The sequence below is a fragment of the Microcaecilia unicolor genome, chromosome 1 (assembly GCF_901765095.1).
Source record: "Microcaecilia unicolor chromosome 1, aMicUni1.1, whole genome shotgun sequence".
Taxonomy (NCBI): Eukaryota; Metazoa; Chordata; class Amphibia; order Gymnophiona; family Siphonopidae; genus Microcaecilia; species Microcaecilia unicolor.
Window position 1 is genome coordinate 672,642,510 of NC_044031.1, and position 15,517 is coordinate 672,658,026.

Here is a 15,517-nt window from a genome sequence, read left to right on the forward strand (position 1 = left end):
AGGTTCCAAGCTGGACAGGGTGCTCGCACTGGAGGTCGGAGCCGAAGCACCCCTCTAAGAAACCGTGCCACATCTGGGTGAGCAGCCAAAGACCTTCCACCTTACCACGAAGGGAGGCCAACGCTGCCACCTGCACCCACAGGGAATTATAGGCCAAGCCTTTTTGTACACCTTCCTGCAAAAAGTCCAGAATCGGCGAGACAGGAGCCCGCATTGGAACAATGGCTCTGGAAGCACACCAAGACTCAAACAGGCACCAAATCCTGGCATAAGCCACGGAAGTGGACCGCTTGCGGGCTTGCAGGAGTGTGGAAATAACTTTATTGGAATAACCTTTATCCCTCAATTGCGACCTCTCAATAGCCATGCCGTAAGACCAAAGCGGCCGGCGTCCTCCATGGCTACCGGTCCCTGAGTCAACAGGTTCGGTACCAGAGGTAACAGCAGAGGAGCCTCCAGGAGCATCTGTCGGAGGTCTGCATACCAAGGTCTCCCTGGTCAATCCGGGGCGATGAGGACCACTTCTCCTGGGTGCAGCCGAATCCGCAAGAGCAGGCGCCCTATCAAGGGTCATGGGGGAAACACATAAAGTAGACCCGGAGGCCAGGGTTGAGCCAAGGCATCCAACCCCGCCGAGCAAGGATCTCTCAGTCTGCTGAAGAAGCACGGGACTTTGGTATTGGCACTTGTCGCCATTAGATCCATCACGGGCTTGCCCCATTTAGCACAGATCTGCAGGAATACTTTGTCTGCCAGATTCCATTCTGCTGGATCGATCTGATGCCTGCTCAGATAATCGGCCTGCACATTGCACTGACCTGCAATATGAGCTGCCGACAGACACTGAAGATGCAGCTCGGCCCAATGGCAAATCAGTTCGGCCTGCGCGGCTAGTGTTCTGCACCTTGTTCCGCCTTGTCGATTTATATAAGCCACCGTTGTCGTGTTGTCCGACATCACTCTGACAGCCAATCCTTCCAGGGTCACTTGAAAGGCCAGAAGCGCCTGAAACAACACTTTCAACTCTAGGCGGTTGATGGACCACTCCGACTCCTCGGGTGTCCATAGATCCTGGGCATGCTTCCCCTTGCAGTGTGCGCCCCAGCCCTTCAGGCTGGCATCTGTTACCACTAGGCACCAAACGGGGAGCGTCAGCGGCATTCCTCGCCACAGCATGCTGTCCGAGAGCCACCACTCCATGCTGAGTCGGGCCGCAGGGAGCCAAGTAAGTCTGCATTGGTAATCCTGAGAAAAAGGAGACCATCTCCGGAGTAGGGAATACTGTAGAGGTCTCAGGTGCGCTCTCGTCCAGGGTACCACTTCCATCGTGGCTGTCATCGATCCCAGCAGCTGGACAATGTCCCAAGCTCGCGGGCGGGGCATCCTCAGGAGCAGACGGACCTGATTCTGAAGCTTGCACCACCTTAGCTCGGGTAGGAACACATAGCCCGAGACTGTGTCGAACCTGGCCCCCAAAACCTCTAGAGATTGTGAAGGGGACAGGTGACTTTTGGCCATATTGATGACCCAGCCTAGAGATTGCAGGACTGAGACCACTCTGGCTGTAGCTTGTAAGCTCTCTGTTGCAGAGTCTGCTCTGATGAGCCAGTCATCTAGGTACGGGTGAACCCTGATACCTTCTCGCCTGAGAAAAGCAGCTACTACTACCATTACCTTCGAAAAGGTTCGGGGAGCTGTGGCGAGGCCAAAAGGCAAGGCCCTGAACTGGAAATGTTTTCCCAACACCGCAAACCTCAGAAACTTCTGGTGCGGGGGCCAAATCGGTATGTGCAAGTAAGCTTCTTTCAGGTCTAGAGACGTGAGAAACTCTCCTGGCTGAAACCGCCGCAATGACGGAGCGCAGGGATTCCATGTGGAAATGCCGCACTCTCAGGGACTTGTTCACTTCTTTTAAGTCCAGAATAGGGCGAAAGGACCCACCTTTTCGCGGCACCACAAAGTAGATGGAGTATCGGCCGCAGCCTTGCTCGGCGGGAGGCACCGGGGTCACTGCCCCTAACTGAATCAGACCTTGTAAAGTCTCCTCCACCACCGCCCGTTTGACGGCAGAACCGCATCGGGACTCCACAAACACGTCTCTTACTGGGGCGTTGAATTCTATTCTGTATCCATCTCTGATCAGGTCCAGAACCCACTGATCTGAGGAAATCTTGGCCCACTCCTCGACAAAGCGGGAAAGCCGTCCTCCGATGACAGGCATCGAGGAGAGGGCCGGCGCACCATCATTGAGAGGGTCGCCCCTTAACTCCTGGTCTTGAGCCACCGGCTGCGCAACGCTTGTCCGAGCGAAAGGAGTTCCTCTGCTGACCACGGGCGGTACCTTCTAGCTTCACGGAAGCGAGGTCTGTACGAGGAGTGGACCGCCTGGCCCTTAGAGGAAGGCCTCTGCCTATCTTTGGGCAAGCGCTGGGGTTTTGGATCACCCAGGCCTTTCACAATTTTCTCTAACTCCTCACCAAATAGGAGAAGTCCTTGAAAAGGCAACTTCACCAACCTTTGCTTAGAGGCCATGTCCGCTGCCCAGTGTCGTAGCCACAGACGACGGCGAGCCGCCACTGCTACTGCCATTTGTTTAGCCGAAGCTCTGACAAGGTCATAAAGGGCACCAGCCAGAAAGGACAAGGCCACCTCCATCCGCGGAGCCACATCCAAGAAGGGCTCCGCTCCATCTCCGGGCTGAGCCACTGCCTGTTGCAGCCAAGCTAGGCAGGCTCTCACAGCATAACAGCTGCATGCAGACGCCCGAACAGTGAGACCTGCAATTTCAAAGGACCGTTTCAACGCTGTTTCCAGCCTACGGTCTTGAACATCCTTCAGGGCAACACCTCCTTCAACAGGGAGGGTAGTTCTCTTTGTCACCGCAGTGACTAGGGCATCCACTGTAGGCATTTGAAAACGAGCCATATGTCCCTCACGCAGAGGGTATAACTGCCCCATAGCCCTGGAAACTCTCAAAGGTCCCTCGGGATCAGCCCACTGAGCCGAAACAAGCTCTAGGATGGAGTCATGCAAAGGGAAGGCCCGAGCAGCTTTCTTGGTACTAGCCATCCTGGGATTACCCGAGAAGGCCATGCCACTGTCAGGATCTTCAATCGAGAGGGCCTGCAGGGTATCTGAAATAAGCGCTGGCAGCTCATCACGGTGGAAAATCCTCACCGCGGAGGGATCATCCAGATCCTGTGGTAAATCCGCACCTGACTCTGGCTCCTCAGACCAAGAACGTCTGTCAGAGTTCTCCGAATCCTCACACCCAGACCACGGGGGGGGGGGGGGGGGGGGGAAGGTGCACCACAATCTGAAGGGGAATTAACCCTTCTACGCTTATCTTTAGGCCAAGCATCCGGGAAAAAAAAAGCCTCACTGGGCAGTCCCAGGCCAGAATCCATCGGGGGGGGGGGGGGGGGGGGGCAATCAGAGGAGCCTCAGGCGACCCTTGAGGAAGGGCTCTTTTCATCATGTATGCTTTATGCAGCAAAAGCACAAAATCCAGGGAGAAAATCTCACCCTGGGCACCCAAATCCTGTCCGGTGCTAGCCACTCCTGAAATAACCTCATCTCGAGGTGCCCCACCCGGCTCAGGTCTCTCCGTGTCCACGGAGGCCGCGCCATGCGGTGTAAGCAAAACGGCGCCCGCTGCCAGCTCAGAGCGGGAAGAAACATCGCTCGCCTTGCTCGGGCTGGCTCCTACGCCAATACAGCACGATTTACAGAGCCCTGCTGCTGATTTGCGCTTGCCACAAGTGGAACAGCGCTTTACATTGTCCGCAGCCATCGCCGAAAAACGGCGGTAAAATCCAAAATGGCGGCTTCGCGCCAAAATCGCCCCGATCGCGGGCCACCCCGGAGGAGTTGGAAAACACTCTTACCTCAAAGGATCTAGTGTACAACTACAATCCTGCTGAAAATCAGGTCAAAAACCTCTGTTCCAGCGTCTCTGCGTTTAAAAACGCGACGCGACTTTTTTTTTTTTTTTTTTTTTTTAAAGCTGTGAGGAAAGCAGAGGTATTGAAGACTCCGGAGGCTCAGATGAGTGGGAAAGGCAGGGAAAGGGCGAACCTATATGCCTGCATCCACTGTTGGTGGGTAAGGACAGGGAAAGCAAGGCAATATGTCCACATCCACAGAGGTATGGGTAAGGCAGGGAAAGGGCTAACCTATGTGCCTTTAAAGTGAAGCTGCTATAGCCTCCAACACCCCGGTTAACAACTGGCAAGCCAGGAACCACCTCCCGGCAGATTTTTCTGGAGCTCGAACAAGCTGCAGCCACCCTGCTAAGGGAGATAGAGAATACTGAAGAGGCAGTGAAGCTAGCTGGCCAAGAGGGCACTGTGAAAGTTTGAGTGCTCTCTATCTCCCCTGCTGGTTGATGGACATAACCCATACGTAATGGCTTCATCTGCTTGATGACAAGGAAATCAGTGATTCTGTGCTGAGGAAGAAAGGCTGTTTCTTCAGTCACATCTACCAGGTCTCCTACGAACTCCAATTGCTGTGAAGGGCTTGGGTGAGGTTTGGGATAATTTATGATGAATCCTGGTAACTCCGGCACCTGAATGGTTATGCACACTGATCCTTCTGCCCCTTCCAGGGATGTACTCTTGAATCACCTCGCTCATTATTCCCATTCTAAATCATATATGATTTAGAAAGGGAATATTGAGCGAGGTGATTCAATTTGCTGATGACACAAAGTTATTCAAAGTTAAATCACAAATGGATAGTGAAAAATTACAAGAGGATTTTACAAGGCTGGGAGATTAAATGTCATCTGCCATTTGGATGCTCAATGTGAGCAACTGCAAAGCGATGCATGTAGGAAAGAGGAACCCATTAGGAATCAATGCTCACAAAAAGCCAACGATGCACACTGAGAAGAGGGTAAGAAAGCAAATAGAATGTTAGGAAAGGAATGGAAAACAAAAATGAGATTATAATTATTGCCTTTTTAGCGCTCCATGATGCAACCGCACCTGGAATATCATGTGCAATTCTGGTCACCACATCTCAAAAAGAATATAGCAGAATTAGAAAAGGTACAGAGGGGGGCAACAAAAATGAAAAAGGAGAACGAGATGACTTCCCTATGAGGAAAGACTAAAGAGGCTATGGATCATCAGCTTAAGAGAAGAGACGGCTGAGACGAGATATAATAGAGGTCTATAAAATACTGAGTGGAGCAGAACAGGTAGACATGAATCACTTGTTTACTCTTTCCAAGAATACAAGGACTAGGGGGCACGCAATGAAGCTACTAAGTAGTAAATTTAAAACAAATCTGGGAAAATATTTTTTCACTCAATGTGTAATTAAACTCTGGAATTCGTTGCCAGAGAATGTGGTAAAAGAAGTTAGCTTAGCTGGGTTTTAAAAAGGTCTGGATCATTTCCTAAAAGAAAAGTCCATAAGCCATTATTACAGTGGACGGGAAAATCCACTGCTTATTTCTAAAATAGGCAGCATAAAATCTGTTTTATTCTTTTGGGATCTTGTCAGATACTTGTGACCTGGATTGGCCACTGCTGGAAACAAAAAAATTGGCTTGACTGACTTTCTGTCTGTCCCAATACAGCAACGCTTATGCCGAATCTCTTTCCTACCAGTACATTTTCCAGTATGAACACAGAAACAGTGGCTATATTCTCATGGAATCAGTCAAAATCCCATCCACGGCTTTGGCTACAGAGATGGTTGGGACATTTGAGCCATCCGCTATTATAATATTTTGTAGAAGGACAATTATACCTGGGATGAGCAAGAGGGAGAATACCCATTCCTTTGAGATTAGTAGGATCTTTTTTGTCCTCTACTTTGATACTTCCTAGAAGAGAAGGACAAATTGAAAGGTAAAATTATGTATCATATCTGATAATTTTCTTTCCATTAATCATAGCTGATCAATCCATAGACTGGTGGGTTGTGTCCATCTACCAGCAGGTAGAGATAGAGAGCAATCCTTTTGCCTCCCTATATGTGGTCATGTGCTGCCGGAAACTCCTCAGTATGTCGATATCCAAGCTCCATCCGCAGGACTCAGCACTTAGAGAATTACACCCACAAAGGGACACTCTGCCCAGCTCACCACCGCCGAAACGGGGGAGGGGAATTAACCCAGCTCATCCCCACACAAGTGGGGGAGGGGAATCCGTCCAGCTCATCCCCGCGGAGCGGGGGAGGGACACCACACCCGCCGATGCGGGGGGATCTGGCTTATCCTGCAACCGCATCCGCGGGAGGAGCTGACTGACCCTAACACCGCCGAAGCGGGAGGGGTACAAAGCTGCCCTACTGCCGCACGAAGCGGGAGGGAGCGCCGGCAGAATTTAAGTCTCAATCCAGCCCCATAAAACGGAGGGGAGAGGAATGCAGCAGCTCACTGTAACACAAATTCGTCTCAACTCTTGAAGAATCCATTGAAAAAACTTGAACACGAAGTCCTCCTGAACAGGAACTGAAGACTAAACTTGAACCTGAAATGCAACCAGAATATAAACAATACAGATATCTGGGAGGGGCTATGGATTGATCAGCTATGATTAATGGAAAGAAAATTATCAGGTATGATACATAATTTTACCTTCCATATCATCATGCTGATCAATCCATAGACTGGTGGGATGTACCGAAGCAGTACTCACCCAGGGCGGGACATAGAAATCCCTGACTGCAACACTGAAGCTCCAAACCGGGCCTCCGCCCGAGCAGCCACAGTCAAGCGGTAATGCCTGGAGAAGGTATGGGCCGATGCCCAAGTTGCCGCCTTGCAAATCTCTTCCAAGGAGACGGACCCGGCCTCTGCCATCGAGGCCGCCTGAGCTCTAGTGGAGTGAGCCTTCAGCTGGATAGGCGGCACCTTCCCCGCGGCCACATAAGCCGCTGCAATGGCTTCCTTAACCCATCTTGCCACTGTAGGCTTAGCAGCCTGCAGACCCTTACGAGGACCTGCAAACAGGACAAACAGATGATCCGACTTCCGGAAATCATTGGTCACTTCCAAGTATCTGATGATGACTCGTCTCACATCCAGATATTTGAGAGCAGAGTATTCCTCTGGGTAGTCCTCCCTACGAAAGGAAGGGAGACAGAGCTGCTGATTCACATGGAAGCGAGAAACAATCTTGGGCAGGAAGGAAGGCACTGTGCGAATAGACACTCCTGCCTCAGTGAACTGCAGAAAGGGCTCTCGACATGAGAGTGCCTGGAGCTCGGAAACTCTTCTGGCTGAAGTGATAGCCACCAAAAAGACTGCTTTCAACGTCAGGTCTTTCAGAGATGCCCTTGACAAGGGTTCAAAAGGCGGCTTCTGCAAGGCTCTTAGCACCAGGTTGAGATTCCACGCAAGCACCACTGAGTGCAGAGGAGGGCGCAGGTGATTAACTCCCTTGAGAAAGCGCACCACATCTGGCTGCGAAGCCAGGGAAGCACCCTTCAGGCGGCCCCTGAAGCAAGCCAGAGCCGCTACCTGAACTTTAAGGGAACTGAGCAACAGGCCTTTCTCCAGACCTTCTTGCAGGAACGCCAACACTGAAGAAATTGGAGCAGTGAAGGGAGAAAGTGAGCCTGCTACACACCACGCTGCAAAGGTACGCCAAACCCTGGCGTAAGCAGTAGAAGTAGAGCGCTTCCTCGCTCTCAGCATAGTGGCGATGACCTTGTCTGAGAAGCCCTTCTTTCTCAGACGCTGCCGCTCAATAGCCAGGCCGTAAGACCAAAGGGGGAGGGATCCTCCATCACCACGGGACCCTGATGCAACAGGCCCTGCTCCACTGGCAGCCGCAGAGGATCGTCCACTGAGAGCCTGATCAAGTCCGCATACCAGGGACGTCTGGGCCAGTCCGGACCCACCAGGATTATCCGGCCCGGATGCTTTGCCACTCGGTCTAGCACCCTGCCCAACATGGGCCAGGGCGGGAACACATAGAGAAGCTCCTGTGTCGGCCACTGTTGGAGAAGAGCATCTACTCCCAGGGATCGAGGGTCCCGTCCTCTGCTGAAAAAGCGCGGCACTTGGCAATTGGCCGATGACGCCATCAGATCTAGGCTCGGCTGGCCCCAGTGCTTCGTGATGTCCAAGAACGCCTGAGCAGATAGCTGCCACTCTCCGGGATCCAAGGTATGGTGACTGAGAAAGTCCGCCTTGACATTCATGACTCCGGCAATGTGGGCCGCTGACAGCTGTTCCAGGTTCGCTTCCGCCCACTGGCATAGATTCATGGCCTCCTTGGCTAGAGGGGCGCTCTTGGTACCTCCCTGGCGGTTGACATAGGCCACAGCAGTGGCATTGTCCGACAGGACCCGTACTGGCTTAAACACCAGTACCGGGATGAACTCCAAAAGCGCCAACCGAATGGCTCTGAGTTCCAGGAGGTTGATAGACCACTTTGCCTCTGCAGGAGACCAGAGCCCCTGCGCTGTCCTTCCCAAGCAGTGGGCTCCCCCAGCCCGACAAAGAGGCGTCCGTCGTGATGACAATCCACTCCGGGGTCACCAGAGGCATTCCTGCAGACAACTTGTCTGTCTGCAGCCACCAGCTCAGCGCCTTGCGCACTGCTGGGTCCAAGGGAAGGCGCACAGCATAATCCTCCGACACCGGAGTCCAGCGCTGCAGCAGAGAGTGTTGTAGTGGTCTCATATGAGCCCTGGCCCAGGGCACTACTTCCATCGTGGCCGTCATAGAGCCCAACAGCTGCACATAGTCCCAAGCCCGAAGAGGAGAGGCTACTAGGAACTGGTCCACCTGAGCCTGAAGTTTGACAATCCGATTGTCCGGCAGGAACACTCTGCCCACTTGGGTGTCGAATCGAACTCCCAGATACTCCAGGGACTGAGTCGGGCGCAGCTGGCTCTTCTCCCAGTTGATGATCCACCCCAGGGAGCTCAAAAGAGCAATCACCCGGTCCACAGCTTTGCCGCACTCTGCATAAGAGGGGGCTCGGATCAACCAGTCGTCCAGATAAGGATGGACTTGTACTCCTTCCTTTCGCAGGAAGGCCGCGATGACCACCATTACTTTGGAGAAGGTCCGCGGAGCAGTAGCCAACCCGAAAGGGAGGGCTCTGAACTGGAAGTGTCGGCCCAGGACTGCAAAACGCAGAAAGCGTTGATGAGGAGGCCAGATGGGAATATGCAGGTACGCTTCCTTGTTGTCCAAGGAAGCCAAGAACTCCCCTGCCTTCACTGCCGCTATAACAGAGCGGAGAGTCTCCATGCGAAAGTGCCGCACTTTCAAGGCCCGATTGACCCCTTTGAGGTCGAGGATAGGCCAGACAGAACCTCCTTTCTTTGGTACCACAAAGTAAATGGAGTAACGTCCCTTGCCAATCTGATTTTCTGGCACCGGAACGACCGCACCCAGGCGTATCATGTTGTCCAAGGTCTGCTGCACTGCCACAGCTTGACCGGAGACTTGCAGGGAGAGAGTACAAACCCGTCTCTTAAGGGTCGGCAGAACTCTAGCTTGTAGCCGTCTCTGATGACTTCCAGAAGCCAAGCGTCTGAAGTTACCCTGGTCCACTCGCCCAGAAACGAGGACAGGCGTCCTCCAATCTGCACTGGGCCATGGACCAGGGCCCCGTCATTGGGTACGAGACCCTGGGGGAGGACCGGAGGGCACACCTCCGGGACGGCGGTCTCTGCGAAAAGAATGCTGCTTGGGGGAGAAGTTCCTTTTGAAGGAAGAGGGGGCAGAGGAGCCTGACTTGCCCGGGCGGTACCGACGGGCTTCCTGAAACCGTCCTCTGGAGTTACCAGGGCGTGCACCACTGGCCCGAGCCCTGACCTCTGGTAACCTCTTGCCCTTAGACGTGCCGAGATCGGTCACAATTTTGTCCAGCTCAACCCCAAAGAGCAGCTTGCCTTTAAAAGGCAACTTAGCCAGGCGGGACTTAGATGCGTGGTCAGCAGACCAATGCTTCAGCCAAAGCCACCGCCGCGCAGAGACTGTCTGAGCCATACCTTTAGCCGAGGCTCTCAAGACATCATACAGTAAGTCTGCCAAATAAGCCAGGCCCGATTCCAGGGCCGGCCAGTCAGCCCTCAAGGAAGGATCCGAGGGGGAAGCCCGCTGCACAATCGTCAGGCACGCCCTGGCCACTTAAGAGCCGCAAACTGAGGCCTGCAAACTTAAGGCAGCCGCCTCAAAGGACGACCTTAAGGCCGCCTCCAATCTTCTGTCTTGGGCGTCCTTTAGGGCCATGCCACCTTCCACCGGCAACGCCGTTTTCTTAGTCACCGCAGTGATTAAAGAATCCACGGTAGGCCAAAGAAAGGTCTCTCGTTCACTTTCAGGCAAAGGATAGAGGCGGGACATAGCCCTAGCCACTTTAAGGCTCGCTTCCGGGACATCCCATTGAGCCGAAATTAAGGTGTGCATGGCATCATGCACGTGGAAGGTTCTAGGCGGGCGCTTCGTCCCCAGCATAATGGCGGAGCCAACAGGGGCTGAGGGAGAGACGTCCTCTGGAGAGGAAATCTTCAAAATGCTCATGGCCTGCACTAACAGGTTGGGCAAATCCTCTGAGCGAAAGATCCGTGCTGCAGAGGGGTCATCCGCTCCATCCGAGCGGGAATCCGTCTCCTCCAAGGAATCCCCAAAGGACCGTTGGGAGAACTCAGATACGCTGCCCTCATCTACATCAGAGGAAACAGAGTCCTCTAAGGCCTGGGAATCCACCCGAGGGTGTTTACTTCCGGGGGCCTCAACCCCTTTATCGGAGAAGGGGCAGCGTTTGCATAAGAAAGGCCTGTTGCAGCAGCAAAATAAACTCGGGGGAGAAACCCCCCAGACTGTGCACTTCAGCAGCCTGGGCCACAGCCCTAGACGCACCCTCAACCGGCGCTCGCAAGAGCGGGGGAGAAACATGCTGCGCATCCAAGATGGCGTCCGGCACGACACTCCAAGAAGGAGCCGCGCGGGAAGAACGGCGCTTAACTTTAGCCGCTTTTCTGCCGTCGCCCAAATGAAGGGCGGCCATGGCATTAACGTCTCCCACCTCAAGGGCGGCCCAAGAAGAAGCCGTCCGAGCAGCGTGGCCGGCCAAGATGGCGGAGGTGAGCAGCGGGGGATGGGCGTTTATGGCGGGAAAAAACCGCCGCACCCGAGGAAGAACCGGGACACTGACCGGCCTCCAAACTGACACCCAACAAGGGCGAATCAGACTTTAAAACCCCCGCATCCCCGCTAGACGCGGTCCGGGGAGCGATTCTTTGCGCCCTCGCCCTCTGACGCCATCAGCCACGTGGAGATCAATCGGGGAACCCCCTGCCCGCTACAAAAAGGTAAAATTACCTGCTTTCCGCTCCGAGCTGTAACGACCTGGTGTCCCAGTGAGTAGCTGCAATAAACGTTTAAATAAACGTCGAAATAAACGCCCTTAAGGACGTCCCAAAATTTTTTTTTTTTTTTTTAACGGAGCCAGCGGGAGGGGGGAGAAGAGGAGGGACCTGGCACCACCAGGTTTGCACTTGCTCAAGAAGAGCCCTCAACCCCAGGCACTCAACAAAACCTAAAAATTAGGCTTGGAGGCCTAGCCAGAGCTGCTGCTGTGTGTGACCACCACCTGCTGAGATAGAGAACATACTGGGGAGTTTCCGGCAGCACATGACCACATATAGGGAGGCAAAAGGATTGCTCTCTATCTCCACCTGCTGGTAGATGGACACAACCCACCAGTCTATGGATTGATCAGCATGATGATATGGAAGTGAGCCTGGAGCAGGTTTTAAAAGCCTCCTGCACTTCTTTCTGAAGAGATTCTCTTCATTCCATGGCACATAAACAAGCTTTTTTCCACATCATACTTTAGGTCTAAGGCCTGAAGACAGGCAAATCTGCAGGTGCCCAATATCTACTGCAGAAGCTCTCGAAGGCATATTGAAAATAATCACAGGATGGATGCTCAGCCTTCTCTTGAAGAAGTTTGTCAGCAAACTTCCATCACACTGCACACAATATCTCGAAAGCATATGCCCACAAACACCTGGCAGGAAGCTTCCAGAAGTTGTAGTAGCGTTTCCCATGCTTGTCCTTGGAAAACACATAAGCTAAATTCAAACCCCCTTCTCACAGCCACCATAAAAAGAATTCCCCAAAACAAATCGAAAACGGATGTGCACTGAAACGTTTTTGGAACATTTTGGACTCCCCGCTTCCTCATAATTTTTGGGCATTTCGTTTCAGTTGGTTTCACACAATTGTATGTTTCTTGTAAGCTACCTATATTTATAAGGATAGGTGGGTTAAAAATGTAATAAGCGACATGAACAATGTGTGCCAACAGATGTGTGCCCCTATTAAATATGTTCTACTGTACCTCAGCTTGCGCTAACAGTTTAGAAACATTAAAAACAGATACATTATCTAGACCAAGCCAATGCACATTTTAAAATAAGGAGTAATAAGACAGCACTTGCCTGCAGTTCATATGCCATTGCACAGACCAGTGCATGTCCGTCAGATGCACTGGGCCCAACAGCAGAGATCCACACCACACCTTGCCTGCTCTTCATGATCCTATGAGCACACTCTCTCCATAACCGGCACACACTGAAAAAGTTTGTGCAATTAACATTCAAGGAAATGTAATTGTGCATGTAATATTTCTAGATTAAACTGCTTTCTCTATTAAATATTACACATCCTTATTCTTCTAATCTAATACAAATATATTATTTAAGCATAGCAATACATTGAGTAGGATTTCATTGTGTCTATAAAAAAAACCTCTCAAATGCAGGACATCATGTCTGATTCATCAGTTTAAATTCATTATAACGTTTATCTAGAAACTTATCAGTATACGCTGCCTTTCAAACGTTCACACACCCTGGTACACTTTTTACATTCTGTTGTCTGAAAAAAGAATGCTAAAGCTAAAAATGGAATTCTTTTCAATTCCTATACATATGCATGCAAATATGCGAGTACTGTCTTTGTACTCGTCTCTGCTATGCAGCAGATAGGGGAAGAGCAATCTGAACAGAGCAGTTCCTGAACATTCTTTGGAAAGAATAAATCAAAAGAAACAAAGCATAATATATCTAACCATTAGATGTCACCATCAAAAAATGTCACAGGATGGATTTTACAGTTTAACCACATGATGCCACCATCCCAAAGCCACAGGTATTGTGCCATGTTTCTCTACCACTAGTAGGCAATATACACAACAGCTAATACTTTATTTTTACAAAATTTGATAACATATCTCACCAAGAAGCCTGAAACATAGTATAATATAATTAATCCAATCCTTTGCCAAATCCTACCCACAGTCCCCTCCAAATCCCCAACTTTCCTTCCTTCCTCCCCCCCCCCCCCCCACAAGCTCTTAATTGTGCCATTCCTTCCTTCACCTAAAATGCCACAGTTCAGTCACTAAGAAACAGCAACATTTAAAATGGGAACCGATTACTGTTTATAAGAACAAAGAAGAATGTTTATAACAATAGAGAAACTTTTTGAAATATTAGTGAAGACAGATTTGTTGTTGGTTACTTGGATCTTGATGGTATACGACTACCTAGGGTCCCACCGTTTTAAACCCAGAGCCAGCAAAGGCAGCAGTGACCTTTGTATCTTTACTACCTGTCCAACCCTAGACCATCAGGGTATCCTTAAAGTAAATCTGGAGAACGGGGCTCTTTGGTAGGAAGCTAGATGCTCCCATAGCTCCTCAGGACTGCAATTAACTGCAGCCAAAACTTTTAATCAGGTGATAAATTTTTGATTGAACAACAGCTATAGTCTTAACTGCTCCATCACTATCCACATAAGGCTGGGGTAGAGTTAGAGCAAGGGTAGAAATGATGAATTATTAGTAGAACCGTGTTATTCAGCTGGCATAGATGGAGTGGAGGAGTAGCCTAGTGGTTAGAGCACCAGTTGACATCCAGAGGTGGCAAATTCAAATCCCACTGCTGCTCCTTATGATGTTGGGCAAGTCACTTAACCCCCCATTGCCTCAGGTACAAAATTAGATAGTGAGCCCTCCGGGGACAGAGAAATACCCAGTGTACCTGAAGGTAACTCAACTTGAGTTACTACTGAAAAAGGTGTGAGCAAAACCCAAATAAATAAAATAAATACATGCCCACCTGCAATAATCACTCCCTCACTTCAGGACCTGAAAACCCCTGAAAATTTAGTGTTCAATTCAAATCAAGATTTCTCCAATAATCCCCCCAGCCCCCAGAACTGGTTGAAAGTTTCTCTCCTCCACCCTGCCCCCATAGTAGTCAGCACTGCTCTCCTTCACCCCACCCCCTAAATGACCAGATCTCTCTTCTTACCTCATCTCAAGGTTATGGCGCTGGGCAGAAATTTGAGTATTGGTATTTATGGTAGTATTTTTATGTGTGTGTAAATTAGCAGTTTTATGCTAGTCTTCTATACTCCTAACACCCATTCCATTTTTAAATGACAATAGCGTATTTGAGTTAATTTACCAGGCCCCCAATGTCCAAAATACTCACTGAATTTCAAAATCGCAGCATTTCTGAAGCCTCCAGAAATTTGGATGTCAACAAAAAAAATGAATTTGGGAATGGATGTATCAATACAAGGAAGACTCAACAACAACATGAATATGGTTCGACACAGGTTGGATGGTGGTGGCAGAAAGGTACGTACTTCTGAAATTAACAGCCGTTTGAATTGTTTTCGGAAACAAGAAAGCAAGACATATGCATTACTGGGAAAACCATGAAGGAGGAGGCTACAATAAAGTTTCTGGAGGCAGGATTCAGGAACTTCAAGGCTAGCAGTGGCTGGTAATAGAAGCAGATAAGATGTCACAGTGTGTCTATGAATGCAAAAACAGCCAATGCAAAAAAGAGCCATAAAAAGTGGAAGAAAATTATTACACTCTTTCAAGGTATGCTAAGAACTATCCATTATCAAATATTGGGAAAATGGATGAAACGGCTGTATATTTTGCTATACCAGGGAACCAAATATTGTATCACACAGGTGACAAAATGGTAACAATGAAAGGAAAAGGTACTTGGTCCTTTTAGCAGCCATGGCTGATGGGCAGAAATTGCCACTGGTTGTCATTTTAAAAGGGAAATAGGCACCAACAAATTGTATCACCTGGGATATTAGTACGCATGACTGCAAATGGATGGAGCAATGAGGACGTTATACTCTGGTGGGTGAAAAAGGTATGGAAAGGTGACAACTCACAATGGAAATTAGTATGGGATGCCTTTCGCAGTGACAAAACTCCAGGAGGTCAAGAAATTAAAGAAATGTAGTTTCTTCAGAGGCAATAGCGATGTGGCCATGATACCCGGACGCAGCACACGCCTGCTGCAGCTTTCTTATGCACCATGGAACAGGCCTTTCAAAGCATTTGTTTAAGAATTCTTCTGAAATGGGTGAATCATCTGGAAAAGTTTCTTGAAAATGGGCACAGCCAATGCCTTAGACGGCAGCGAAAATGATCTCATCTGGCACAGCGATAACGATGAGGACTACAATGAAGTTTTTGAAGGATTT

General features: G+C 50.2%; 1 protein-coding gene across 1 annotated transcript in view; it reads right to left on the minus strand.

The window, feature by feature from the left end:
* Window positions 1–15,517, minus strand: part of FBXO22 (F-box protein 22) — a 72,919-nt gene that overhangs the window by 41,743 nt on the left and 15,659 nt on the right. Inside the window, exon 2 of the mRNA XM_030187400.1 lies at window positions 12,430–12,562. Coding sequence (XP_030043260.1) covers window positions 12,430–12,562 — 133 coding nt within the window. The remainder of the gene's footprint in view (window positions 1–12,429; window positions 12,563–15,517) is intronic.